Source organism: Lycium ferocissimum, chromosome 1 (genome assembly GCF_029784015.1).
Source record: "Lycium ferocissimum isolate CSIRO_LF1 chromosome 1, AGI_CSIRO_Lferr_CH_V1, whole genome shotgun sequence".
NCBI classification, from domain to species: Eukaryota; Viridiplantae; Streptophyta; class Magnoliopsida; order Solanales; family Solanaceae; genus Lycium; species Lycium ferocissimum.
This window is the reverse complement of record NC_081342.1, coordinates 44,933,886-44,944,945: the sequence shown is the minus strand read 5'-3', so window position 1 is coordinate 44,944,945 and position 11,060 is coordinate 44,933,886. Positions and strand designations below refer to the sequence as shown.

The 11,060-nt window shown below is 38.1% G+C and overlaps 1 protein-coding gene across 1 annotated transcript; it reads right to left on the bottom strand.

Moving 5' to 3' along the window:
* Nucleotides 1–2,458: 2,458 nt before the first annotated feature.
* LOC132054697 (uncharacterized) lies at nucleotides 2,459–9,623 on the bottom strand. Its single transcript, XM_059446671.1, has 13 exons — nucleotides 9,488–9,623; nucleotides 8,980–9,215; nucleotides 8,437–8,656; nucleotides 8,141–8,341; nucleotides 7,984–8,054; nucleotides 7,528–7,690; nucleotides 6,085–6,678; nucleotides 4,966–5,346; nucleotides 4,808–4,883; nucleotides 4,664–4,727; nucleotides 4,129–4,264; nucleotides 3,151–3,264; nucleotides 2,459–3,072 (listed from the first exon to the last, which is right to left on the bottom strand). Exons 1-13 carry the CDS (start codon nucleotides 9,596–9,598, stop codon nucleotides 3,007–3,009), a joined length of 2,433 nt encoding a protein of 810 aa, XP_059302654.1. The 5' UTR covers nucleotides 9,599–9,623; the 3' UTR covers nucleotides 2,459–3,006.
* Between the last annotated feature and the right edge of the window lie 1,437 nt (nucleotides 9,624–11,060).

The window sequence follows — 11,060 nt, the reverse complement described above, 5'->3', positions numbered from 1 at the left end:
TTGTGGTGTTCTTCAACTTCTAATTTTTCTAAGTGTTGTGAATGATAGAAGATGACTTAGAAGTCATCTTTTAAGTCTCCACAATAGTTGCACGTATTACGTGTCATGGCCCACACTAATGTGTTGGAGCAATTAAAATTGAACACAAAATGGGTGGGCCAACCACCACACTTACACGGCTACAACATGGAAAAATGGATGATTTCCAACTTTCAATTATATCACTTTTTGTCCCAAATTTTCCTAATTGTTCCATGCCAACAAATTCATGCACAACTTATGTCCAAAAATAAAATCGAAGGTCAAGAGTCTCGACTTTGTATCCCGGAATAGTTTTGTCCTTAACTTATCATAATTAATCCGGATTGTTCCAATGTACAAAAATGCGGGATATAACAGGTATGACCTCGCTATCAATCTCATTGAGCGAGCCCCATAACGAGGTCACCCCTCGCTTTGGAGATCGCTAAGTGAGCCAGGTAGTCCATAATGCCCCGTCCTATAAATTCAACACGTAACTCAAAATTTCATATATCAGGCATTCCAACTTCGTAGAAAACCCTTAAGGGATGATTTTTCTCTCATCTCAATCCCCCATATCATGGTAAGAACATCTCTAGATTTTTAATTAATCCTAGCACTAAATACATGATACTTAAACAAAAACATAGGATTTCCAAGTCCTTCTCAAATGATTCAAGCTAGGGTTTGGGTGTTCTTCGTCAGAGAAGCAAACTAGTTCATTGCGTTGGAGCGTTCACATGTATGTAGAGCTTCTATATACGTGTGGGAACATTCTTGATCTTCATCACGCCACGTTCGTTCAAGTTTTCCACGAATTTCTCATCCTTATGAGTATTCTGCCCTAGTTTCATGAAAAGCTTAAATGTTCTTATAACTTAAATAACAAAACTTCGTATTTCGTTCATATATATCATTCTGAGCATCATGAACTCATTACATAATCCATGAATATTCATACCTTGATTACCATGAGTTGTCAAACATGTAACACGAAAAGCTATATGAACTACTATTGCTATATTCCATGAATCCTCCATGAACCTCATGTCTCATGAAAACTATATTATGTATACATGTTATGAACTATATTTTAAATTATGTTTTGAAAACCATGGGCTCAGATGACACCTATTAATCGTTTTCATGTTTTGGGAGTAGTACGGATTGCCGAGAAGGCTCAGACAGCCTGAAACTACCTATGTCAGCGTCGGATAAGTATCACTCCGCCCAGTTAGGATAATTCCTTCATGTTATCCATTACGGGTTATTGTATGGATCCATTCATGTCATGTTCATGTCATACCCCGACAAGGTATGAGATGGCTCAACTAGTCAGGTTAGAGGCCAGACGCCACGTACTCACGTGGTGGATTATATGTTGGTTTTACTAATGTGTGTGTATATATATTACTTAGAAAATGTATTAGTTATGTTACAGCTCGAACATGTTGATCATGGTTATGTCCAGGTTTCAGTTACAGTTACAGCTTTACAATATTCAGTTACAGTTTACAACTTACAGTTTCAGTTTCAGATTACTTATGTTTCCATGTTATTGATTTGGGCTGCCCATTCCCCGAGCACCCCACTTGCAGTTCTTTCATTCAGCTGCTTTACATAGAAGTACAATTCTAGTGTACGTATGTCCCTTTTGCCCGGGGCCTGCATTTGGTGCTGATTTTCAGGACGACGGATATGCTCGCTAGGACTCCGTTGTATTAACCAGTTGGTGAGCCCCACTTACTTCAGGGCCTTATCATTTATTTTTTAATAATCATGTTATGTCAGACAGTCAGGTATGCTGGGGGCCTTGTCCCAGCAACATTTCAGTATTTTCAGACTTATGTCAAAAGTTTCATAGACTAGTTAGTATGTCATGTTCAGTATTTAGTTATGTTTAGCCTTGTGGGCTACACAATTATGTTTTCAGACTATTTTATGCACTTATGTTAAAAAAACAGTATTTTAGTATTATTATGATGTCACATGTTTTATTCAGATTATTCACGTTTTAACTTATATTCTGCATCAGTTCATGTCCCATGTTAATTCAAAGAAGCCATGTGATTCGTTCAAAATACATTAACTCTCAGTATCGAGTGTCGTGAGTGTCGTGCCTGCACCGGACATTGGAGGCGTGACAAAATTACTGTGATTCTCTCACTCTTAACCAGATATCTTGAATTTAAGTCTTTGGAAAGAGTAACACTTCGAGCAAGCAGCGATTTACTCCTCCCGCCTCCCCATGTTAATATTTTTCTATGATTTTCATTATACAGGGTATTAAGTATTTGGTTGCTGATTACGAGTATAGCTATAATTGAACCAATATTATAGAAATGCCCAGTGTTATTTACCTAACAAAAGAAGTGCCCAATAGGAAATATGCACTCAGATTGCATTAATAAATAGTAAGCATTCAATATTCTTACAATTTCAACACAAAATGGGTGCACTTTCATAATCCAGCATCAAAAGGACGATTTGTTATCAAAGGACATCAAGTTCGAGTTGATCAGAATACTCTGTGGTTGAAATTTAAACAAATATCATAAGCTTTACATCAGTTCTCTCAGAATCAGCCAAAATACATGATATTCATCACGAAACCCGTCATAATGTTTACCATTTTCATACAGGAAGGAATGCATGTGGAGCAAACTAGAAGGGAGCCGTGAATTAAGATGTGATATATCACAATCTTATATGAGGGTACCTATGGGCTTCAAAAGGTGGCCGAGAATGTTGTCGAAACTGAAAACTTATTCATGTTGTTAAACTTTCTGTGCACCTTCAAACCATAGGAATCCCAAAAGATTATCAATGATGAGAGCCTGATTGATTCATTTCTGAGGACTCTGAATTGGAAATAGATACTTGATTTGGAATTTGCAGCACAAAGATTGACCACAAGAAGATGTAATTTCACCCTTCACCTGTCTTCTTAATTTATGATTTACTAATGGCCAGCATCAACTTTATCTACTCAACCCAAGATGCACCCAAGACCTTAGCCATGAAGGCATATCTGTCTACGGCTTCATCAATCTGCAATACAGATATTACATTCAATAGTGAGACTGTCAATTGAAGCAGGCCCAAAATGATAACTAGTGAGGAACTTACCACTTTTTGTGTCGGTCGTCCAGCTCCATGACCAGCCTTGCGTTCGATCCTACCAATGATGGGATTGGTCTGGGGATTCTTGTCCAAGCTTGTGCATAGGACATATTGCATGGTCTAAAGACACCATAATTAGCAAAATGGTTCGCAAGAGAAGAAGAAAACAAAATGTAAATCCACGAAATTAGCAGTAATGGAACTTTCTTTTTTGAAAAAAAAAAAAAAAAAAAAAAAAGGTTTCACCACTGCTTAACTATGGATCACACAGGTCCATTAATTTATGTTTCACATAAAAAGACCCTCATTTGGGATAACAATAGGGATAGATCATAGCCGCACCGAGATTTTAGTTGCAAAGGTTGTGATAGAACCCATTTTCAAAGATCTTTGGCAAGTGGCAACATATAACCCGATTTTGGCAACAGTCCCTCTTCAGCTGGAAGCCAACAAAGGGAAATCGCCTACACGAAAACCTTTTTCCAAAAGAGAATTACAGTGTTTGAAGTAAATTCGACCAGTAGCGCCAGCCTCAACTTTATTACGTTATGATCATGTATTAGATGTAGTACTCGTACTTTACATAACTTTGAACTTTACAACATTGAAGATTTTCAAAGCGGAACAGCCCAACAAGAAAGTGGCTGTATATATGAAGTTGAGCCACAATATACTAACCAAAACATGTTCATACCCCGGTGCAGGCAACAAAAGAGAATTTATATTATTCCTCTTTCATTTTCATGTGCTTAGACCAACCAGAACTCAGTCCCAAGATTTACAATTTAAAATGATACACACTGAAATATTATTCCAACTGACAGGAAAAGAAAAAAAGAATTTACCAACTATAATATGTATGCCAATCTAAATCGAGGAAAAAAGCTATATCTGGATGCAGATGCAATGGCAATAAAAGGCTCATAGTTGTCTTTGAAGAGGCAGAAGAAGAAGAAGCAGGACTCTATTCAGTTAGTAACCTACCGCCAATAATTTCAAAGAGTGCAGTGGCACCACTCGATCGTCATGATCTGCTGTCAATAGCATAGTGGATGGATATTGAGATTCTTGATCGGGAGATTGTTCCCATGGCCTTTTGACATTATGCAGCGGTGAGTAACTGAACACATTTGAACAAGGGGATTGAGTGAGAATGACAAGCCAAGTAAATTTTATGTCACAGCAGGAAAAAGGATAAGAAAATGTTAGGTCAGTCAACAGAACACTGAGTGTCAATTAGATGCAGATACGGAAAGGCAAGAAAAAGAAGGGGAGGAAGCAAGAAGAAGTATCATATGTATGGTTGACTGGCACAGTTCCTCAGGCTGTCTTTATCTCATTCTCTTGTATGCGGAATATTGCAAATGGGGCTTCCTCCAAAAGCAATCTATCACCATACTGCTAGCTTTTCACCCTAGGAACAGCTGTCATATTTCTTTTTACTTTTCGTGACATGCATGCATGAGAACCATATTAAGAGTATGCCAAGGGATGTGTCAATGAGAGTTTGAAAACTCACTTGATTAGCCACTGAAACTCTTCTTCCTTCTCCGAGCAGCCATAATCAGAGGTCCAGGCATGACCTAATGAGAAAGAGATATAACTTGTAAAGAGAAACTAATATGTAACACTGAAGGTGAGAATTCAGTCTACGATACACTACCTATGGTGAATTTGTGAAACCTAAGCATATCCATAACACCAACGTGTGCAAGAGCACAGCCAAAGAGATCAGGTCTCTGCAATTATGAAGCTTCCACAGTCAATCACTGATTTATCAGCAGAAGTAAGATAGTCATATTAAAGAAGAAGTTCAAGTACCTGATTGATGCAGGCTCCAACAAGCAGCCCACCATTGCTTCCACCTTCGATACACAACTTTTTTGGCTGAGTGTAACCAGCTTCCACAAGATACTCAGCAGCAGAAATGAAGTCGTCAAAGCAATTTTGCTTTTTTGAAAGGGAGCCAGCTTTATGCCAATCTTCTCCATATTCCCCGCCACCACGGATATTTGCAATGCAGAACACAACATCTAAATGCTTCGCAATCACAACACGACCAACAGAAAAGTACGGAGTGATACTAATATTGAATCCTCCATATCCATATAATAAACAAGGGTGTGATCCATCCAAGGAAATATCCGTTCCAGCCACTATGAACATAGGGATCTTGACACCGTCTTTACTGGGCACAAAAACCTGACCGCAGCCATGAAAGAAATGGGGACATCAGACAAAAGTAGTTGAAGAGAGAGACAGGCCATTCTTTTTCACGAAGTAAATGGATATTGCTGTGATGTTCATTGTGTGAGAAGCAAAATGAAAATAGAAGCAAACTGATTTTTTTTAGATAATAGAAGCAATTTGCGAAAAGATTTGTTTTCACTAAATTGCATTTGCCTCATTGCACTCTCAAAATAAGTACTTTAAAACCAAAAGTAGAGGAATTCATCAGTCCAGCGCAATGGCCAGCTGAATTCCTCGTCCCCTCAAAATGGATGACATGTTCACCCAGTTCCTGTTATAAGTATTTTATCCTTCACAGATTTGAAAAACGGTCAGGTATTTGTCTTTTGTCAAGTAGAACAAAAGGGGAGCTAATTATACCAAGTGAATTGAAGTGTGGCAAAGAGATGCACGAAGGTATGATTCAAAACAAAATTAATTGTAAAAGAAAATGAAAATAAAACTAATAATCCTGTATTTTTCCTGTTCTGCAGGAGCCCAATGAGTGCGCATGAAAGTGTAAATCTCCTACTTCAGGTTAAACTAATTTGGCAAAATGGGCTGATAAATATCACGCACAAAATTTTCATTTATAAAACCAGATCAGACTACGGCCAGGACTAAATGTTGATAGGAGAAAGGGTCATAAAAAACACAAGTTCATGCATTATAAACAACACAAGCATAATTGTGACAAAAAGCTCCATTCACCTGATTAACTTGAAAATCAGTATGGTCAAAGCCTGGGACAACAGTTTCTCGAAATACTTTCAGATTTGGAATCTCTGCTTTTAGATTACACTCATATATAATTCCAGGGATTAGGAAGTTTGTAAATCCAATAAAAATAGTGCAGTCTTTGCGGCGAGCAGAAATTCCAGAGACTGTGCCAATATCAATGGGTAAAGGATGAAGCACTGCTCCCCCTTTCAGATCTCTCAATTGCAAAACATTTTTCACGTCGCTCAGGTAACTCACAACAAGTTGATTCTCATTCACAGCAACTGCTGATTCAAGGACATCCTTTTCATCCTCTTGGATGATATCAGACCAAGAATCAGGTTCCTTCAGATCTACTCTGACTAACTTGTACTTGGGAGCATCCTTATTGGTCCGAAAAGTGAAAGCAGTGCCATCATTTGCAACATAGTCATAAGAGGCCTCAAAGTTATCAACAAGCTTGATAAAGGGTAGCAGCTCATTTTTCCCTTTATAACCTTCAATCCCTTCACGAAGTGCAGATAAATCACAGTAATAAACTTGGTTGACTGGATCACAGTTCTCATATGTATACAGGAGAACATACTGCAAGGGAAATATAAAATTAGTCAGCAAACTATAATTTTGGGAAGTTAGATTCTATACAAGATGAACTTTTTTTTTTTGGGATTGGATTAGCTAGAACCAAACAAAAAGAACTTCATAAATGAAAGGAAGACAAAAACAACAACATATCCAATGTAATCCCACAAAGTGGGGTCTGGGGAGGGTTGACCGTACGCAAACCTTAGCCCTACCTTGGAGGTAGAGAGACTGTTTCCGATAGACCCTCGGCTCAAGTAAAGGAAGACAAAAGTAAAGCTAAAAAAAAGGAGTTGCTTTGAAGAGCTTCTAAGCATCCAATGACTAAATTCTATCAATTTACAAAGCCTCACTTGAATTCCAATTTATAATCGCTAACATGGGAGGAAGTTTATTAAGATTTTTCATCTAAGTGTTCCGAGTCTCAATAGTCCTGACAAAAAGCCTAATACTTTGACTACTAATAGTCTATCATATAGCTGCCTTCTCAGGAATTTCTCCCTGTTTTTCTTCTAATATAAGTACTCACATAGTCCACACCTTAGCTGCATAGAATAAATTTTCAATAAGTGGTAATTAGGACACCTTATACTCTAGGCAAAACAAAAAGATGATTAATCACCCCCCACACTTTCAAGAAGTACATTACATTCGTGAGAGTGATACTCATCAATGTATCCCTGTTCCAAGTAATTTTGTATGGGTCTTTATCTTTCCCAAGACCCACGTCTATTTAACCAGGGTTTTGGAAGAAAACAAAATATTTATATTACTTTGTAATTTGAAGGTTCCAATTACATAATTCTGAGACCACAATAATCATGCAACAGATTAGGATATTCTATAGTAAACCTTTCCATCTTCTGTCACCGAAGCTGAACGTGTACACTTTGGATTTTCACGATCTTTCCAGCACAAGATATCATCGGACTGATCAGTACCCAAGCGATGATAATACACTTCATGGTGTAAATTGGCATGTGTCTCTGTCCCAGCATCCATACTTTCTACATCTCTAAGAAGCAAGACACACTCCAAAATTTAGAATCACACAAAATCATCGAAGCCTCTTTGACTAGAAAATGGACAGTATTTTTCATAAATATATGTCATATTGATACCTTTACTATGAAACAGATTTAAGGTTCTGTTTGAATATTTATACCTTCGCACAATATGTATTACAACAAACAGAGCTTATTGGAGCCAGCAGATAACAGTATAGATCATCCACCAGAGACATACAGATATTCACGATTGTCAAATCATACTTGTATACGAAATGAGAATTTAACTTTCAGTACTCACTTGGGTGCTGGATAGCGGCTGTAGAAAAACCCTTTGCTATCATGGGTCCAGCTAGCATCAGAAAATTTAACCTGTGATGAAACAGTTACATACATCCATAATGAGAAATAAAGCACTTAAACTATGTCCACCATAATCAATCTTTCCAAACACTTACCCACGACACTACATCAGACTGGACGCTCTTATCATCAACCCGCATAATTTTGATAGTCACCCAATCACTACCGCTCTCACTAATACCATATGCCAAGTGCTTAGCATCCTCACTAATGGAACAAATACTCAATGCAACTATACCGTCCTCACTAAGTGTGTTTGGATCAAGCAAAACCTCTGGTTCTCCGTCCAAACTATCCTAAAAACACACAAAGCAGTAAGACACAGTCAGTCAGTCAACTTATGCCTCAATTCCAGATCAGTTGGAGTTCATAAAACTTGAATCTTTCAGACCTGTACATAAAGGACTTTTTGGGGTTGCAGTCCTGTATTGTGGAAGTAAAAGTATTTATCTCCAGCCCTAAAAGGGACTTCATATTTTGGAAAATCGTACAACTTTGTGATCTTTTCCCTTAGGTTTTCTCTTGTCTCACAAGTCTTGAGAAGTGAGTCGCTTAGATTCACTTGCTTTTCCACAAACTCCTTGGTCTCCTCTGAGTCTGGATCCTCAAGCCTAATCAAAACACAAAACCAATCAAGATTTACAAAAGCAAAACAATAACAACCGTCTCTGCCATAGAGACCAGTGTTGGGATCGAAATAACAAAACGTCATCCGGAAGCTAGCATTTGCAAAATCATTAACGACCATAAGTCAAGAGAAAAATAAAACTCAAATATGATAAGAAAATCATGGCAAAAACCCTAACACAAATTTAGTTGGGTAGGCTATTTAAATCCTCCATTCCGCAGTATCCAGAACCATGTGACAAAGAGCATGTATATTGAGCTAATGACAATGTTCAAAACCAAGTCGAGCATTAATATGTTTAAGTACCATCGATAAGGATCAGGAATGTTAACACCGTGATAGTTATCTATAACAGATTCATCACGGCGAACAACTGGGTAGGGCAGAGGCTCTTGGATGGCAGACAGGGATCCCATTACAGATGAGGATGAGGCAAGCGAACGGGCAAGTAGATGCGAACCAAAGGGACGGTGTTCTTCTTTGTTTTGTTGTCTATTATAAGATGGAAGGCCGAGGAATGCAATGCGGGTAACCCATCTAGGAGCCCGTTTGGATTGGCTTATAAGTTGCTTATAAGCTGTTTTCAGCTTTTTTGAGTGTTTGGCTGGCCAGCTTAAAGTCATTTTGTGCTTAAAATAAGTTCTCAAAAAAATAATTGGGCCATTTGACTTAAATTATCTAAAAGCGAACATAAAAGTTAAAACGAACTTATAAGCCAAAAAAATAAGTTAGACTACCCAACTTAATTTTTTTTGGCTTATAAATTTTTATAAAAACGGCTTCTAGGCATAAGCCCATCCAAACAGGCTCTAGGGAAATTACGAGACAAGACAATGGGCGCTATGCCAAGGCAATGACAACATTGTGTCGCGGCAGCTTGACCTTTGTTTAGTTGGGCTGACCACCCAAGTAATAATGCATCCATAGGGCTTAAAATGTAGCCATTTTGTGTGCATTTTTTTTTGTGCGGAGTGCCTTTCAAATCCACTGGTCTTTAATTTTTGTCTCTCAGATTATTGGTCTTTAATTTTTGTCCTTTGCCTAAAATTCTTAGGTTTTGGATTCGAATTCCCACTCAGTTAAAAATTTTAAAAAATTTCGCTAGGTAGAACTTGAATTCATAAGCCAGAGTTTTGCTTCGCATGAGTTTCGCATGCAAAACTACTCTGCCTTAAGGTAGAATTTTGCCACCAAAACTTTACCGAAGATAGAGTTTCAAACTCTACCTAAAGCAGTAAAATTGTCACTGTTTTAATCTTTCCGACTAGGCCTAAGTTTGCTATAAAACTCTGCCTTATGATTTTTTTTTTATTGAGCCGGGGTTCGAATCCCAAACTTCATGGTTGTCACGACCCAAACTGAAAGGGCCATGACGGGCACCTGACCGTGTTAGCCAAACACCACCTGACATACATCTGTGATAACAACATAAACATGCAATCGATAAAGTCGTTATACGACTCTCAATAAACTCATAAGAAACACGCATGTATCAACGCTTCGAAAGACTCGTCTATGAAAAGACTAAACACATCGTATGCAGCTTGCATACATCATAACCAACTGCGATGACCCATGAAATCTCAAGTCTGAACATCACCTGACTACACATAACTGCCTACAAGCCTCTACTAGAAAACATAATACAACGTGGCCGGGATACGGCCCCGTCATACCCATACATATATGCATACATATCTGTATATACATAGGACCATGCTGACTCCTGGCATCTCCGGAACAAACGGAGTGCACCAACTTCATCCGCTGAGCTGACATGCTATTAGATGGATCACCAACCGTATCCGCGTACTTGCGGTATGAAACACGCCGCCCACCAACGGGGGGGTCGGACGAATAATGTACCGAGTATGTAAGCGAGAAAATAGCATATACACAGAATCATGAAAGGAATCTATGACATGAGAGTCAATCTGCATATTTGAATGTATCTATATGGCTGTATATCTAAAAGTGGTTGTATAACTGAAAGTCCCACTGAAGGCGTATGATATGCATGTTTTCTTTCAAAAATCATATACATATATCATATATATATATATAACTTGAGGAACGTACGGCCCCGATCCATAAATGTCGATGCATCGCGGAACGTGCAGTCCGATCCATATATCATATCATCCAGCGTCCGGGGTATGATCATACTCTGCCCACTGCAGTGGTGTGCACATTTACGTGCCTGCCAAGCCAATTATAGCGTGGCGGGGTGTGAGAAAATAGTTGTATATATATATATATATATATATATATATATATATATATATATATATATATATATATATATATATATATGCATTAAGGACTTATAAAGATAACATCTGAGTCTTTCGAAGTGACGTGGAGTCGGTAACCTCCGATTATCACTA